The sequence below is a fragment of the Engystomops pustulosus genome, chromosome 8, assembly GCF_040894005.1.
Source record: "Engystomops pustulosus chromosome 8, aEngPut4.maternal, whole genome shotgun sequence".
Lineage (NCBI taxonomy): Eukaryota > Metazoa > Chordata > Amphibia > Anura > Leptodactylidae > Engystomops > Engystomops pustulosus.
In genome coordinates, this window is record NC_092418.1 from 117,910,565 (window position 1) to 117,930,432 (window position 19,868).

The window sequence follows — 19,868 nt, forward strand, 5'->3', positions numbered from 1 at the left end:
AAGTTGTCAGCTCTGGATTGTGAGCTCTGTGGGCAAGGCAGAGAGTGGGAGCGGAGGAGATGTCAGTGTTATCGGATGGGTCTCATATCTTTGTGCCTGTAGAGTGTGACTATTTCTATATTATTATCATATGTACATTATGGATCCAATGGGTCATCAGGGTCACTATCGGTTCTGTATAGAATTCAGAATTTTATCCGGATGCTTTTGGATTATTTTTGGGTGAGTTATTATGACATTACTTATTATGATCAATTCCAGAAGCAAAAAAACAGTATCAGGGGCTTTCAATTAGAATTGATATTCGGCCATTTATACTTATCATTGTTTTTGAATATTTTTGTGCTGCCTTGTCAATAAGTTCCTCTAGATCGGATCTTCGTGTTAGATTCTTTAGGTTCTTTAGGATCATGGACATGAGTGGGATATGGGAACGGACCCAAACAGTCCAGGGCAGCCAGAAGTCTGGGTTAAGTTTCAGGTACCCGAACTAAACTTTTTTTCAAGGCTCGGCTGAACCCCATTGGGTCTGCTCATCCCTAGTCTTTGAGCCTCTCTATTCTGGACCATATAACCGGGTCATGAAGTGGTTGTACGAAGTGGGCAACCCCTTTAAATAGATATTGTAGATTTCTACTTTAGAGTTCCAGTATGGGCAGCACAATGGCTCAGTGGTTAGCACTATAGCCTTGAAGCACTGGGGTCCTAGGTTCAAGTCCCACCTAGGACAACATCTGCAAAGAGTTTGTTTGTTCTCTCTGTGTTTGCTTGAGTTTCCTCCGGTTTCCTCCCACACTCCAAAACATACTGGTAGGTTGATTAGATTATGAGCCCCATAATCAGGGACTGATATGGCAAACTCTGTGCAGCGCTGCGGAATCTGTCTGCGCTATATACATAAAGAAAGAAAATTAGTTACAAGGACCAAACATAACTAACCCCCATCTTCCCCCAAAAAACTTGGACTTGCAGACACCACTTAGGGGGTCACCTGTGTTACCTTGTTGCTCTAGAAGTTTCCAATATCTAATCCTTGACCCTCCAGTGGTTGGACTACAGCTCCCAGCATTGCATCACTGTAGATACAGCCGAATAAAGATGCAGGTCCAACCCATAATCCTACAATGTTGTGGGGATCGACGTCCCATCACATGGTCCTGTTTCCCATACTTGTCATATTTTTCTAGGAAGACCCTTGGCAACCCTTGAACTTGTCCAGCGTCTCAAACATCTTGTGGTAGAATTCTGGGAGTTGTAGTTTCCAAACATTTCGGGTGCGAAATGTGCACAGTGATATCTTCTCACCTGCTGAACGTGTGAACACAGCCATAGGGAACAGGAGGTGTCCAGACCATTGGCTGGAGGACGTCCTCTGGTTTCCTCAGGTGATGCATAGGACACGTCCTCGTCCCCTGAGGTCTTGTACCATAGACTGACACGAGCCGTTGAATTAAGTTAAATTGGATTAATATTTAGGAAATTGCTTGTAATACAAGATTTTGGCAATGACTTGTAGTGACTACTGTATTAGGATTTGTGGAAATCTGATTACTAAGACCGGCTGAGACGTGACAGGAAGTGGAGGTCACATGGTGGTTATCACACAATGGGGCTCATTTACTAAGGGTTTTGCGCTGCATTTCTGATGGACCTTGCACGTTCTTTCAGGTGTAAACTGCTTACACGGGTATCTGAGAAGTGTCCGCGCCGCTATAGCGTCACACGCGACCCTTTTGTGGTGCAGCCTCGATATAAAGCAAATTAGGGGGCGTTCAGTCGGACCAAGCTCCGTATTTAACATGCAAATTGTGCCGCACGCCCTGTGTTAAAGGTGCACCAAAAAAAAAGTTGGTGAACTCTGTGAGGCGAGTGCAGGGAAGCGACACATTCATGATTCCTGGAGGTTTCACAATGTGCTTGTTGCAGGATTGTTCTTTCTTATGGCTGTAGTAATCAGATTTTTAGAGAGGTGAATCCTCCTATAGAACATTCACAGGGATGTTCCATGAATCTGATGTCACCATAATACAGAGATCCCCACTGACTCATGTTACCCCCAGTATATAGCGGATCGCTGAGAGTAATTCATGTTCTTCTTCATACACAGAGGACCAACGCCACCTCCACCGCTCTCCCACACGCCTCTCACTTTGGGGACACTTTCCGGTTTGTTCTCCTCATCTTTATCGCTCTGGCCTGTATAGCGGGAATCGTCATCGCCTCCGCCGTCATCTTCTGTCTCAGGCAACATGCAAAGCAGCGGGAAAAGGAGCGACTTGCCGGGCTTGGACCTGAAGGAGCCGGGGACTCTACCTATGAGTATCAGGTAACATAATGTTTTTGTCTACAAGGGGTAGTATTATAGTAGTTATATTCCTGTATATAGGGGGCAGTATTATAGTAGTTATATTCTTGTACATAGGGGGCAGTATTATAGTAGTTATATTCCTGTACATAGGGGGCAGTATTATAGTAGTTATATTACTGTACATAGGGGGCAGTATTATAGTAGTTATATTCCTGTACATAGGGGCAGTATTATCGTAGTTATATTCCTGTACATAGGGGGGCAGTATTATAGTAGTTATATTCCTGCACATAGGGAGGAGTATTATAGTAGTTATATTCCTGTACATAGGGGCAGTATTATAGTAGTTATATTCCTGTACATAGGGAGCAGTATTATAGTAGTTATATTCCTGTACATAGGGAGCAGTATTATAGTAGTTATATTCCTGTATATAGGGGGCAGTATTATAGTAGTTATATTCTTGTACATAGGGGCAGTATTATAGTAGTTATATTCTTGTACATAGGGGGCAGTATTATAGTAGTTATATTCTTGTACATAGGGGCAGTATTATAGTAGTTATATTCCTGTACATAGGGGGCAGTATTATAGTAGGTATATTCCTGTACATAGGGAGCAGTATTATAGTAATTATATTCCTGTACATAGAGGGCAGTATTATAGTAGTTATATTCCTGTACATAGGGGGCAGTATTATAGTAGTTATATTCCTGTACATAGGGGGCAGTATTATAGTAGTTATATTCCTGTACATAGGGGGCAGTATTATAGTAGTTATATTCTTGTACATAGGAGGCAGTATTATAGTAGTTATATTCCTGTACATAGGGGGCAGTATTATAGTAGTTATATTCTTGTACATAGGAGGCAGTATTATAGTAGTTATATTCCTGTACATAGGAGGCAGTATTATAGTAGTTATATTCCTGTACATAGAGGGCAGTATTATAGTAGTTATATTCCTGTACATAGGGGGCAGTATTATAGTAGTTATATTCTTGTACATAGGAGGCAGTATTATAGTAGTTATATTCCTGTACATAGGGGGCAGTATTATAGTAGTTATATTCTTGTACATAGGAGGCAGTATTATAGTAGTTATATTCCTGTACATAGGGGGCAGTATTATAGTAGTTATATTCTTGTACATAGGAGGCAGTATTATAGTAGTTATATTCCTGTACATAGGGGGCAGTATTATAGTAGTTATATTCTTGTACATAGGAGGCAGTATTATAGTAGTTATATTCCTGTACATAGGGGGCAGTATTATAGTAGTTATATTCTTGTACATAGGAGGCAGTATTATAGTAGTTATATTCCTGTACATAGGGGGCAGTATTATAGTAGTTATATTCCTGTACATAGGGGGCAGTATTATAGTAGTTATATTCCTGTACATAGGGGGCAGTATTATAGTAGTTATATTCTTGTACATAGGAGGCAGTATTATAGTAGTTATATTCCTGTACATAGGGAGCAGTATTATAGTAGTTATATTCTTGTACATAGTGGGCAGTATTATAGTAGTTATATTCTTGTACATAGGGGGCAGTATTATAGTAGTTATATTCCTGTATATAGGGGGCAGTATTATAGTAGTTATATTCCTGTACATAAGGGGCAGTATTATAGTAGTTATATTCTTGTACATAGGGGGCAGTATTATAGTAGTTATATTCCTGTACATAGGGGGCAGTATTATAGTAGTTATATTCTTGTACATAGTGGGCAGTATTATAGTAGTTATATTCTTGTACATAGGGGGCAGTATTATAGTAGTTATATTCCTGTACATAAGGGGCAGTATTATAGTAGTTATATTCTTGTACATAGGGGGCAGTATTATAGTAGTTATATTCCTGTACATAGAGGCAGTATTATAGTAGTTATAGTCTTGTACATAGGGGGCAGTATTATAGTAGTTATATTCTTGTACATAGGGGGCAGTATTATAGTAGTTATATCCTTGTACATAGGGGGCAGTATTATAGTAGTTATATTCCTGTACATAGGGGGCAGTATTATAGTAGTTATATTCTTGTACATAGGGGGCAGTATTATAGTAGTTATATTCCTGTACATAGGGGGCAGTATTATAGTAGTTATATTCTTGTACATAGGGGGCAGTATTATAGTAGTTATATTCTTGTACATAGTGGGCAGTATTATAGTAGTTATATTCTTGTACATAGGGGGCAGTATTATAGTAGTTATATTCCTGTATATAGGGGGCAGTATTATAGTAGTTATATTCCTGTACATAGGGGGCAGTATTATAGTAGTTATATTCTTGTACATAGGGGGCAGTATTATAGTAGTTATATTCCTGTACATAGAGGCAGTATTATAGTAGTTATAGTCTTGTACATAGGGGGCAGTATTATAGTAGTTATATTCTTGTACATAGGGGGCAGTATTATAGTAGTTATATCCTTGTACATAGGGGGCAGTATTATAGTAGTTATATTCCTGTACATAGGGGGCAGTATTATAGTAGTTATATTCTTGTACATAGGGGGCAGTATTATAGTAGTTATATTCCTGTACATAGGGGGCAGTATTATAGTAGTTATATTCTTGTACATAGGGGGCAGTATTATAGTAGTTATATTCATGTACATAGGGGGCAGTATTATAGTAGTTATATTCTTGTACATAGGGGGCAGTATTATAGTAGTTATATTCCTGTACATAGGGGGCAGTATTATAGTAGTTATATTCCTGTACATAGGGAGCAGTATTATAGTAGTTATATTCTTGTACATAGGGGGCAGTATTATAGTAGTTATATTCCTGTACATAGGGGGCAGTATTATAGTAGTTATATTCTTGTACATAGGGGTCAGTATTATAGTAGTTATATTCTTGTACATAGGGGGCAGTATTATAGTAGTTATATTCCTGTATATAGGGGGCAGTATTATAGTAGTTATATTCCTGTACATAGGGGGCAGTATTATAGTAATTATATTCCTGTACATAGAGGGCAGTATTATAGTAGTTATATTCTTGTACATAGGGGGCAGTATTATAGTAGTTATATCCCTGTACATAGGGGGCAGTATTATAGTAGTTATATTCCTGTACATAGAGGGCAGTATTATAGTAGTTATATTCCTGTACATGGGGGGCAGTATTATAGTAGTTATATTCCTGTACATAGAGGGCAGTATTATAGTAGTTATATTCTTGTACATAGGGGGCAGTATTATAGTAATTATATTCTTTTACATAGGGGGCAGTATTATAGTAGTTATATTCCTGTACATAGGGGGCAGTATTATAGTAGTTATATTCCTGTACATAGGGGGCAGTATTATAGTAGTTATATTCCTGTACATAGGGGACAGTATTATAGTAGTTATATTCCTGTACATAGGGGGCAGTATTATAGTAGTTATATTCTTGTACATAGGGGGCAGTATTATAGTAGTTATATTCCTGTACATAGGGGGCAGTATTATAGTAGTTATATTCTTGTACATAGGGGGCAGTATTATAGTAGTTATATTCCTGTACATAGGGGGCAGTATTATAGTAGTTATATTCCTGTACATGGGGGGCAGTATTATAGTAGTTATATTCCAGTACATAGGGGGCAGTATTATAGTAGTTATATTCTTGTACATAGGGGGCAGTATTATAGTAGTTATATTCTTGTACATAGGGGACAGTATTATAGTAGTTATATTCCTGTACATAGGGGGTAGTATTATAGTAGTTATATTCTTGTACATAGGGGGCAGTATTATAGTAGTTATATTCCTGTACATAGGGGGCAGTATTATAGTAGTTATATTCCTGTACATAGGGGGCAGTATTATAGTAGTTATATTCCTGTACATAGGGGGCAGTATTATAGTAGTTATATTCTTGTACATAGGGGGCAGTATTATAGTAGTTATATTCCTGTACATAGGAGGCAGTATTATAGTAGTTATATCCCTGTACATAGGGGGCAGTATTATAGTAGTTATATTCTTGTACATAGGGGGCAGTATTATAGTAGTTATATTCCTGTACATAGGGGGCAGTATTATAGTAGTTATATTCTTGTACATAGGGGACAGTATTATAGTAGTTATATTCTTGTACATAGGGTGCAGTATTATAGTAGTTATATTCTTGTACATAGGGGGCAGTATTATAGTAGTTATATTCCTGTACATAGGGGCAGTATTATAGTAGTTATATTCTTGTACATAGGGGGCAGTATTATAGTAGTTATATTCCTGTACATAGGGGCAGTATTATAGTAGTTATATTCCTGTACATAGGGGGCAGTATTATAGTAGTTATATTCCTGTACATAGGGGGCAGTATTATAGTAGTTATATTCCTGTACATAGGAGGCAGTATTATAGTAGTTATATTCCTGTACATAGGGGGCAGTATTATAGTAGTTATATTCCTGTACATAGGGGGCAGTATTATAGTAGTTATATTCCTGTACATAGGGGGCAGTATTATAGTAGTTATATTCCTGTACATAGAGGGCAGTATTATAGTAGTTATATTCCTGTACATAGGGGGCAGTATTATAGTAGTTATATTCTTGTACATAAGGGGCAGTATTATAGTAGTTATATTCCTGTACATAGGGGGCAGTATTATAGTAGTTATATTCCTGTACATAGGGGGCAGTATTATAGTAGTTATATTCCTGTACATAGGGGGCAGTATTATAGCAGTTATATTCTTGTACATAGGGGGCAGTATTATAGTAGTTATATTCCTGTACATAGGGGGCAGTATTATAGTAGTTATATTCTTGTACATAGGGGGCAGTATTATAGTAGTTATGTTCTTGTACATAGGGGGCAGTATTATAGTAGTTATATTCCTGTACATAGGGGGCAGTATTATAGTAGTTATATTCCTGTACATAGGGGGCAGTATTATAGTAGTTATATTCCTGTACATAGGGGGCATTATTATAGTAGTTATATTCTTGTACATAAGGGGCAGTATTATAGTAGTTATATTCCTGTACATAGGGGGCAGTATTATAGTAGTTATATTCCTGTACATAGGGGGCAGTATTATAGTAGTTATATTCCTGTACATAGGGGGCAGTATTATAGTAGTTATATTCCTGTACATAGGGGGCAGTATTATAGTAGTTATATTCTTGTACATAAGGGGCAGTATTATAGTAGTTATATTCCTGTACATAGGGGGCAGTATTATAGTAGTTATATTCCTGTACATAGGGGGCAGTATTATAGCAGTTATATTCTTGTACATAGGGGGCAGTATTATAGTAGTTATATTCCTGTACATAGGGGGCAGTATTATAGTAGTTATATTCTTGTACATAGGGGGCAGTATTATAGTAGTTATATTCTTGTACATAGGGGGCAGTATTATAGTAGTTATATTCCTGTACATAGGGGGCAGTATTATAGTAGTTATATTCTTGTACATAGGGGGCAGTATTATAGTAGTTATATTCTTGGACATAGGGGGCAGTATTATAGTAGTTATATTCTTGTACATAGGGGGCAGTATTATAGTAGTTATATTCCTAGACATAGGGGTAGTATTATAGTAGTTATATTCTGGTACATAGGGGGCAGTATTATAGTAGTTATATTCTTGTACATAGGGGGCAGTATTATAGTAGTTATATTCCTGTACATAGGGGGCAGTATTATAGTAGTTATATTCCTAGACATAAGGGTAGTATTATAGTAGTTATATTCTGGTACATAGGGGGCAGTATTATAGTAGTTATATTCTTGTACATAGGGGGCAGTATTATAGTAGTTATATTCTTGTACATAGGGGGCAGTATTATAGTAGTTATATTCTTGTACATAGGGGGCAGTATTATAGTAGTTATATCCCTGTACATAGGGGGCAGTATTATTGTAGTTATATTCCTGTACATAGGGGGCAGTATTATAGTAGTTATATTCCTGTACATAGGGAGCAGTATTATAGTAGTTGTATTCTTGTACATAGGGGGCAGTATTATAGTAGTTATATCCCTGTACATAGGGGGCAGTATTATAGTAGTTATATTCTTGTACATAGAGGGCAGTATTATAGTAGTTATATTCCTGTACTTAGGGGGCAGTATTATAGTAGTTATATTCCTGTACTTAGGGGGCAGTATTATAGTAGTTATATTCTTGTACATAGGGGCCGGTATTATAGTAGTTATATTCCTGTACATAGGGCGCAGTATTATAGTAGTTATATTCCTGTACATAGGGGGCAGTATTATAGTAATTATATTCGTGTACATAGGGGCCGGTATTATAGTAGTTATATTCCTGTACATAGGGGCCGGTATTATAGTAGTTATATTCCTGTACATAGGGGGCAGTATTATAGTAGTTATATTCCTGTACATAGGGGGCAGTATTATAGTAGTTATATTCCTGTACATAGGGGCCAGTATTATAGTAGTTATATTCTTGTACATAGGGGCCAGTATTATAGTAGTTATATTCCTGTACATAGGGGGCAGTATTATAGTAGATATATTCCTGTACATAGGAGCAGTGTTATAGTAGTTATATTCCTGTACATAGGGGGCTGTATTATAGTAGTTATATTCTTGTACATAGGGAGCAGTATTATAGTAGTTATATTCTTGTACATTGGGGGCAGTATTATAGTAGTTATATTCCTGTACATAGGGGCAGTATTATAGTAGTTATATTCATGTACATAGGGGCAGTATTATAGTAGTTATATTCTTGTACATTGGGGGCAGTATTATAGTAGTTATATTCCTGTACATAGGGGGCAGTATTATAGTAGATATATTCCTGTACATAGGAGCAGTGTTATAGTAGTTATATTCCTGTACATAGGGGGCTGTATTATAGTAGTTATATTCTTGTACATAGGGAGCAGTATTATAGTAGTTATATTCTTGTACATTGGGGGCAGTATTATAGTAGTTATATTCCTGTACATAGGGGCAGTATTATAGTAGTTATATTCATGTACATAGGGGCAGTATTATAGTAGTTATATTCTTGTACATAGGGGGCAGTATTATAGTAGATATATTCCTGTACATAGGGGGCAGTATTATAGTAGTTATATTCCTGTACATAGGGGGCAGTATTATAGTAGTTATATTCTTGTACATAGGAGGCAGTATTATAGTAGTTATATTCTTGTACATAGGGGGCAGTAGTATAGTAGTTATATTCTTGTACATAGGGGGCAGTATTATAGTAGTTATATTCCTGTACATAGGGGGCAGTATTATAGTAGTTATATTCCTGTACATAGGGGGCAGTATTATAGTAGTTATATTCCTGTACATAGGGGGCAGTATTATAGTAGTTATATTCCTGTACATAGGGGGCAGTATTATAGTAGTTATATTCCTGTACATAGGGGGCAGTATTATAGTAGTTATATTCCTGTACATAGGAAGCAGTATTATAGTAGTTATATTCTTGTACATAGGGGGCAGTATTATAGTAGTTATATTCCTGTACATAGGGGGCAGTAGTATAGTAGTTATATTCTTGTACATAGGGGGCAGTATTATAGTAGTTATATTCCTGTACATAGGGGGCAGTATTATAGTAGTTATATTCCTGTACATAGCGGGCAGTATTATAGTAGTTATATTCTTGTACATAGGGGGCAGTATTATAGTAGTTATATTCCTGTACATAGCGGGCAGTATTATAGTAGTTATATTCCTGTACATAGGGGGCAGTATTATAGTAGTTATATTCCTGTACATAGGGGGCAGTATTATAGTAGTTATATTCCTGTACATAGGGGGCAGTATTATAGCAGATATATTCTTGTACATAGGGGGCAGTATTATAGTAGTTATATTCCTGTACATAGGGGGCAGTATTATAGTAGTTATATTCTTGTACATAGGGGGCAGTATTATAGTAGTTATATTCTTGTACATAGGGGGCAGTATTATAGTAGTTATATTCCTGTACATAGGGGGCAGTATTATAGTAGTTATATTCTTGTACATAGGGGGCAGTATTATAGTAGTTATATTCCTGTACATAGGGGGCATTATTATAGTAGTTATATTCTTGTACATAAGGGGCAGTATTATAGTAGTTATATTCCTGTACATAGGGGGCAGTATTATAGTAGTTATATTCCTGTACATAGGGGGCAGTATTATAGTAGTTATATTCTTGTACATAGGGGGCAGTATTATAGTAGTTATATTCCTGTACATAGGGGGCAGTATTATAGTAGTTATATTCTTGTACATAAGGGGCAGTATTATAGTAGTTATATTCCTGTACATAGGGGGCAGTATTATAGCAGTTATATTCTTGTACATAGGGGGCAGTATTATAGTAGTTATATTCCTGTACATAGGGGGCAGTATTATAGTAGTTATATTCTTGTACATAGGGGGCAGTATTATAGTAGTTATATTCTTGTACATAGGGGGCAGTATTATAGTAGTTATATTCTTGGACATAGGGGGCAGTATTATAGTAGTTATATTCTTGTACATAGGGGGCAGTATTATAGTAGTTATATTCCTGTACATAGGGGGCAGTATTATAGTAGTTATATTCCTAGACATAGGGGTAGTATTATAGTAGTTATATTCTGGTACATAGGGGGCAGTATTATAGTAGTTATATTCTTGTACATAGGGGGAAGTATTATAGTAGTTATATTCTTGTACATAGGGGGCAGTATTATAGTAGTTATATTCTTGTACATAGGGGGCAGTATTATAGTAGTTATATTCCTGTACATAGGGGGCAGTATTATAGTAGTTATATTCCTGTACATAGGGGGCAGTATTATAGTAGTTATATTCTTGTACATAGGGGGCAGTATTATAGTAGTTATATTCTTGTACATAGGGGGCAGTATTATAGTAGTTATATTCCTGTACATAGGGGGCAGTATTATAGTAGTTATATTCTTGTACATAGGGGGCAGTATTATAGTAGTTATATTCCTGTACATAGGGGGCATTATTATAGTAGTTATATTCTTGTACATAAGGGGCAGTATTATAGTAGTTATATTCCTGTACATAGGGGGCAGTATTATAGTAGTTATATTCCTGTACATAGGGGGCAGTATTATAGTAGTTATATTCTTGTACATAGGGGGCAGTATTATAGTAGTTATATTCCTGTACATAGGGGGCAGTATTATAGTAGTTATATTCTTGTACATAAGGGGCAGTATTATAGTAGTTATATTCCTGTACATAGGGGGCAGTATTATAGCAGTTATATTCTTGTACATAGGGGGCAGTATTATAGTAGTTATATTCCTGTACATAGGGGGCAGTATTATAGTAGTTATATTCTTGTACATAGGGGGCAGTATTATAGTAGTTATATTCTTGTACATAGGGGGCAGTATTATAGTAGTTATATTCCTGTACTTAGGGGGCAGTATTATAGTAGTTATATTCTTGTACATAGGGGCCGGTATTATAGTAGTTATATTCCTGTACATAGGGCGCAGTATTATAGTAGTTATATTCCTGTACATAGGGGGCAGTATTATAGTAATTATATTCGTGTACATAGGGGCCGGTATTATAGTAGTTATATTCCTGTACATAGGGGCCGGTATTATAGTAGTTATATTCCTGTACATAGGGGGCAGTATTATAGTAGTTATATTCCTGTACATAGGGGGCAGTATTATAGTAGTTATATTCCTGTACATAGGGGACAGTATTATAGTAGTTATATTCTTGTACATAGGGGCCAGTATTATAGTAGTTATATTCCTGTACATAGGGGCCGGTATTATAGTAGTTATATTCCTGTACATAGGGGGCAGTATTATAGTAGTTATATTCCTGTACATAGGGGGCAGTATTATAGTAGTTATATTCCTGTACATAGGGGGCAGTATTATAGTAGTTATATTCTTGTACATAGGGACCAGTATTATAGTAGTTATATTCCTGTACATAGGGGGCAGTATTATAGTAGATATATTCCTGTACATAGGAGCAGTGTTATAGTAGTTATATTCCTGTACATAGGGGGCTGTATTATAGTAGTTATATTCTTGTACATAGGGAGCAGTATTATAGTAGTTATATTCTTGTACATTGGGGGCAGTATTATAGTAGTTATATTCCTGTACATAGGGGCAGTATTATAGTAGTTATATTCATGTACATAGGGGCAGTATTATAGTAGTTATATTCTTGTACATAGGGGGCAGTATTATAGTAGATATATTCCTGTACATAGGGGGCAGTATTATAGTAGTTATATTCCTGTACATAGGGGGCAGTATTATAGTAGTTATATTCTTGTACATAGGGGGCAGTAGTATAGTAGTTATATTCTTGTACATAGGGGGCAGTATTATAGTAGTTATATTCCTGTACATAGGGGGCAGTATTATAGTAGTTATATTCCTGTACATAGGGGGCAGTATTATAGTAGTTATATTCCTGTACATAGGGGGCAGTATTATAGTAGTTATATTCCTGTACATAGGGGGCAGTATTATAGTAGTTATATTCTTGTACATAGGGGGCAGTATTATAGTAGATATATTCCTGTACATAGGGGGCAGTATTATAGTAGTTATATTCTTGTACATAGGGGGCAGTATTATAGTAGTTATGTACATTGGGAGCAGTATTATAGTAGTTATATTCCTGTACATAGGGGGCAGTATTATAGTAGTTATATTCCTGTACATAGGGGGCAGTATTATAGTAGTTATATTGCTGTACATAGGAGGCAGTATTATAGCAGTTATATCCCTGTACATAGGAGGCAGTATTATAGTAGTTATATTCCTGTATATAGGGAGCAGTATTATAGTAGTTATATTCCTGTACATAGGGGGCAGTATTATAGTAATTATGTTCCTGTACATGGGGGACAGTATTATAGTAGTTATATTCCTGTACATAGGGGGCAGTATTATAGTAGTTATATTCCTATACATAGGGGGCAGTATTATATTAGTTATATTCCTGTACATAAGGGGCAGTATTATAGTAGTTATATTCCTGTACATAGGGGGCAGTATTATAGTAGTTATATTCTTGTACATAGGGAGCAGTATTATAGTAGTTATATTCCTGTACATAGGGGGCAGTATTATAGTAGTTATATTCCTGTACATAGGGTGCAGTATTATAGTAGTTATATTCTTGTACATAGGGGACAGTATTATAGTAGTTATATTCTTGTACATAGGGGGCAGTATTATAGTAGTTATATTCCTGTACATAGGGGGCAGTATTATAGTAGTTATATTCCTGTACATAGGGGCAGTATTATAGTAGTTATATTCCTGTACATAGGGGCAGTATTATAGTAGTTATATTCTTGTACATAGGGGGCAGTATTATAGTAGTTATATTCCTGTACATAGGGGGCAGTATTATAGTAGTTATATTCCTGTACATAGGGGGCAGTATTATAGTAGTTATATTCCTGTACATTGGGGGCAGTATTATAGTAGTTATATTCCTGTACATTGGGGGCAGTATTATAGTAGTTATATTCCTGTACATAGGGGGCAGTATTATAGTAGTTATATTCCTGTACATTGGGGGCAGTATTATAGTAGTTATATTCCTGTACATAGGGGGCAGTATTATAGTAGTTATATTCTTGTACATTGGGGGCAGTATTATAGTAGTTATATTCTTGTACATAGGGGGCAGTATTATAGTAGTTATATTCCTGTACATAGGGAGCAGTATTATAGTAGTTATATTCTTGTACATAGGGGGCAGTATTATAGTAGTTATATTCTTGTACATAGGGGGCAGTATTATAGTAGTTATATTCTTGTACATAGAGGCAGTATTATAGTAGTTATATTCCTGTACATAGGGGGCAGTAGTATAGTAGTTATATTCCTGTACATAGCGGGCAGTATTATAGTAGTTATATTCCTGTACATAGGGGGTAGTATTATAGTAGTTATATTCCTGTACATAGGGGGCAGTATTATAGTAGTTATATTCTTGTACATAGGGGGCAGTATTATAGTAGTTATATTCCTGTACATAGGAGGCAGTATTATAGTAGTTATATTCTTGTACATAGGTGGCAGTATTATAGTAGTTATATTCCTGTATATAGGGAGCAGTATTATAGTAGTTATATTCCTGTACATAGGGGACAGTATTATAGTAGTTATATTCCTGTACATAGGGGGCTGTATTATAGTAGTTATATTCTTGTACATAGGGAGCAGTATTATAGTAGTTATATTCTTGTACATTGGGGGCAGTATTATAGTAGTTATATTCCTGTACATAGGGGCAGTATTATAGTAGTTATATTCATGTACATAGGGGCAGTATTATAGTAGTTATATTCTTGTACATAGGGGGCAGTATTATAGTAGATATATTCCTGTACATAGGGGGCAGTATTATAGTAGTTATATTCCTGTACATAGGGGGCAGTATTATAGTAGTTATATTCTTGTACATAGGGGGCAGTAGTATAGTAGTTATATTCTTGTACATAGGGGGCAGTATTATAGTAGTTATATTCCTGTACATAGGGGGCAGTATTATAGTAGTTATATTCCTGTACATAGGGGGCAGTATTATAGTAGTTATATTCCTGTACATAGGGGGCAGTATTATAGTAGTTATATTCCTGTACATAGGGGGCAGTATTATAGTAGTTATATTCTTGTACATAGGGGGCAGTATTATAGTAGATATATTCCTGTACATAGGGGGCAGTATTATAGTAGTTATATTCTTGTACATAGGGGGCAGTATTATAGTAGTTATGTACATTGGGAGCAGTATTATAGTAGTTATATTCCTGTACATAGGGGGCAGTATTATAGTAGTTATATCCCTGTACATAGGAGGCAGTATTATAGTAGTTATATTCCTGTATATAGGGAGCAGTATTATAGTAGTTATATTCCTGTACATAGGGGGCAGTATTATAGTAATTATGTTCCTGTACATGGGGGACAGTATTATAGTAGTTATATTCCTGTACATAGGGGGCAGTATTATAGTAGTTATATTCCTGTACATAGGGGGCAGTATTATATTAGTTATATTCCTGTACATAAGGGGCAGTATTATAGTAGTTATATTCCTGTACATAGGGGGCAGTATTATAGTAGTTATATTCTTGTACATAGGGAGCAGTATTATAGTAGTTATATTCCTGTACATAGGGGGCAGTATTATAGTAGTTATATTCCTGTACATAGGGTGCAGTATTATAGTAGTTATATTCTTGTACATAGGGGACAGTATTATAGTAGTTATATTCTTGTACATAGGGGGCAGTATTATAGTAGTTATATTCCTGTACATAGGGGGCAGTATTATAGTAGTTATATTCCTGTACATAGGGGCAGTATTATAGTAGTTATATTCCTGTACATAGGGGCAGTATTATAGTAGTTATATTCTTGTACATAGGGGGCAGTATTATAGTAGTTATATTCCTGTACATAGGGGGCAGTATTATAGTAGTTATATTCCTGTACATAGGGGGCAGTATTATAGTAGTTATATTCCTGTACATTGGGGGCAGTATTATAGTAGTTATATTCCTGTACATTGGGGGCAGTATTATAGTAGTTATATTCCTGTACATAGGGGGCAGTATTATAGTAGTTATATTCCTGTACATTGGGGGCAGTATTATAGTAGTTATATTCCTGTACATAGGGGGCAGTATTATAGTAGTTATATTCTTGTACATTGGGGGCAGTATTATAGTAGTTATATTCTTGTACATAGGGGGCAGTATTATAGTAGTTATATTCCTGTACATAGGGAGCAGTATTATAGTAGTTATATTCTTGTACATAGGGGGCAGTATTATAGTAGTTATATTCTTGTACATAGGGGGCAGTATTATAGTAGTTATATTCTTGTACATAGAGGCAGTATTATAGTAGTTATATTCCTGTACATAGGGGGCAGTAGTATAGTAGTTATATTCCTGTACATAGCGGGCAGTATTATAGTAGTTATATTCCTGTACATAGGGGGTAGTATTATAGTAGTTATATTCCTGTACATAGGGGGCAGTATTATAGTAGTTATATTCTTGTACATAGGGGGCAGTATTATAGTAGTTATATTCCTGTACATAGGAGGCAGTATTATAGTAGTTATATTCTTGTACATAGGGGGCAGTATTATAGTAGATATATTCCTGTACATAGGGGGTAGTATTATAGTAGTTATATTCCTGTACATAGGGGGCAGTATTATAGTAGTTATATTCTTGTACATAGGGGGCAGTATTATAGTAGTTATATTCCTGTACATAGGAGGCAGTATTATAGTAGTTATATTCTTGTACATAGGGGGCAGTATTATAGTAGATATATTCCTGTACATAGGGGGCAGTATTATAGTAGTTATATTCTTGTACATAGGTGGCAGTATTATAGTAGTTATATTCCTGTATATAGGGAGCAGTATTATAGTAGTTATATTCCTGTACATAGGGGACAGTATTATAGTAGTTATATTCTTGTACATAGGGGGCAGTATTATAGTAGATATATTCCTGTACATAGGGGGCAGTATTATAGTAGTTATATTCTTGTACATAGGGGGCAGTATTATAGTAGTTATATTCCTGTACACAGGGGGCAGTATTATAGTAGTTATATTCCTGTACATAGGGGGCAGTATTATAGTAGTTATATTCTTGTACATAGGGGGCAGTATTATAGTAGTTATATTCTTGTACATAGGGGTCAGTATTATAGTAGATATATTCTTGTACATAGGGGGCAGTATTATAGTAGTTATATTCCTGTACATAGGGGGCAGTATTATAGTAGTTATATTCTTGTACATAGGAATCAGTATTATCTTAATACATATACATAGAAGACAATCTTGCAAATAAAAAAGGTTCACAGTGATGATACAGGAGAAAGCTCCCCCAACAATGTTGATCTCTCAAACTACTAACCCAATCCCTTCCTTGTGTTGTAGTAAAGTGCAGGAGGGATTATTCTCCTTGTGTCTGGTTTCTTAGTGATGAAACAATTCTAAAAGTGACGAGACTCTTGTGCTATGAAGACGCCTCTCACTACAGTCTTTCTTCCCTCCATTGAGTTGCTCTGCTACAAATAGTTGCTCCCGTTTCCTCTAATTGCTTATATTTGGAGAATTTGTAGATATTGGACAATTGCTGTAAATCGATCTTCACATTAATATACGTGTAAACTGGAAATGCACTTTAAGTCTCCTATACGGACTATACAAATGTCATTATGTATGAGATCTAGGAGTCCCGCAGTCACTGATGCTGCTGAGCTTCTTGTTCATCTACAGCCATGGAATCAAATTCTAGACTATGTGCAGCAGCCACTAGAGGGAGCTCCTTGTATACAGGTCTATGGAGCTTCCAGTAGAAATTGATTTGGTGTGTTTTCCCACTAGTAAAGAAAGAAATGCGTTTTTCAGGTACTAAGAATCCCAACGTTTCACCCGGCCCCACCAATAACATTGTTGCTGGGTCTAGTTCGGTGAATGAGTCTGACATTTTGCAGATCACACCATTTTTTCTCATTTAAAGTCACAAATTTCGTTATGGTGTCCTTCCTCAGCCATGACCTCTGTCGTCTAACAGAAATCAGCTCAGTCTTGTTGCTCCCCTCTCTCTCATACATTAAATTCTATTACAAACTCCAGAAAGTTCAGCTCCTCCCATCCCTCAGCCAAGCCCCTCCCCCACCCATCTCACAGCAGACAGTTCAGTCGATAATAGTAAGTCCTACTGCTCCCCTCCCTCGGCCATGCCCCCTCTCATCTCACAGCAGACAGTTCAGTCGATTATACTAAGTCCTACTGCTCCCCTCCTGGGGCCATGCCCCCTCTCATCTCACAGCAGACAGTTCAGTCGATTATACTAAGTCCTATTGCTCCCCTCCTGGGGCCATGCCCCCTCCCATCTCACAGCAGACAGTTCAGTCGATTATACTAAGTCCTACTGCTCCCCTCCTGGGGCCATGCCCCCTCTCATCTCACAGCAGACAGTTCAGTCGATAATAGTAAGTCCTACTGCTCCCCTCCTGGGGCCATGCCCCCTCTCATCTCACAGCAGACAGTTCAGTCGATTATACTAAGTCCTACTGCTCCCCTCCCTCGGCCATGCCCCCTCTCATCTCACAGCAGACAGTTCAGTCGATTATACTAAGTCCTACTGCTCCCCTCCCGGGGCCATGCCCCCTCTCATCTCACAGCAGACAGTTCAGTCGATTATACTAAGTCCTACTGCTCCCCTCCTGGGGCCATGCCCCCTCTCATCTCACAGCAGACAGTTCAGTCGATTATACTAAGTCCTACTGCTCCCCTGCCTCGGCCATGCCCCCTCTCATCTCACAGCAGACAGTTCAGTCGATTATACTAAGTCCTACTGCTCCCCTCCTGGGGCCATGCCCCCTCTCATCTCACAGCAGACAGTTCAGTCGATTATACTAAGTCCTACTGCTCCCCTCCTGGGGCCATGCCCCCTCTCATCTCACAGCAGACAGTTCAGTCGATTATACTAAGTCGTACTGCTCCCCTCCCCGGGCCAATGCCCCCTCTCATCTCACAGCAGACAGTTCAGTCGATTATACTAAGTCCTACTGCTCCCCTCCCGGGGCCATGCCCCCTCTCATCTCACAGCAGACAGTTCAGTCGATTATACTAAGTCCTACTGCTCCCCTCCTGGGGCCATGCCTCCTCTCATCACACAGCAGATGGTTCAGTCGATTATACTAAGTCCTACTGCTCCCCTCCTGGGGCCATGCCTCCTCTCATCTCACAGCAGACGGTTCAGTCGATTATACTAAGTCCTACTGCTCCCCTCCTGGGGCCATGCCCCCTCTCATCTCACAGCAGACAAGTCATTCTTGCTGCTTTCCTTAATATCATCATACAAACACCTTTACTACAAACTCCAGTAAGACCTGCTCCTCACTCCCCTCAACCACACTCCTTTCCAAAACAACTCACATCAGACAGCTCAGTCTCATTCAGCAAGTCCTGCTCCTCACTGCCCTCAACTCCACCTGTTCCCACCAGGGGCGTAACTAGGAGACACAAGGCCCCAGAACAGAATTCTGAAGGGGACCCCCCTTCCCACTTCAAAATATCATACTTCACAGTCATACATATGCACATCACATATACACACACATATACAGCATGTATACATTACATATGTTATATGTATATATCATGATGTACAATGTGTAGCATAATATGTATATTATGTGCACATCCTGCATTCTTTAGTGTCAGATTGGATGACGGGGCCACTCTGACATTGTGGGCCCTATAGCAGCTGCTATGGTTGCTACCACTGAAGTTACGCCCATGGTTCCCACCCATCTCACAGCAGATAGTTTACTGTAGTCTAATTCAGCAAGTCCTGCTACTAATTCCCTCAAACACACGCCTCCCCACCCATCTCACAGCAGACAGCTCAGTCTTGGTGATTACCTCTTCATGCTAAAGCCTCTGCTACAAGCTCCACCTAGTCCTGCTGCTCACTCCCACACCCCTCCCCCACCCATCTTACAGCAGACAGCCCAGTATGATAGAGAAAATCCAGGTGCTTCTCTC

At 37.6% G+C, this 19,868-nt stretch overlaps 1 protein-coding gene across 2 annotated transcripts in view; it reads left to right on the forward strand.

The window, feature by feature from the left end:
* PTPRN (protein tyrosine phosphatase receptor type N) overlaps positions 1–19,868 on the forward strand; it is a 155,230-nt gene that overhangs the window by 116,006 nt on the left and 19,356 nt on the right. For both annotated transcript variants that reach the window (XM_072122376.1, XM_072122377.1), the window contains one exon: positions 2,108–2,326. In XM_072122376.1, coding sequence (XP_071978477.1) covers positions 2,108–2,326 — 219 coding nt within the window. The remainder of the gene's footprint in view (positions 1–2,107; positions 2,327–19,868) is intronic.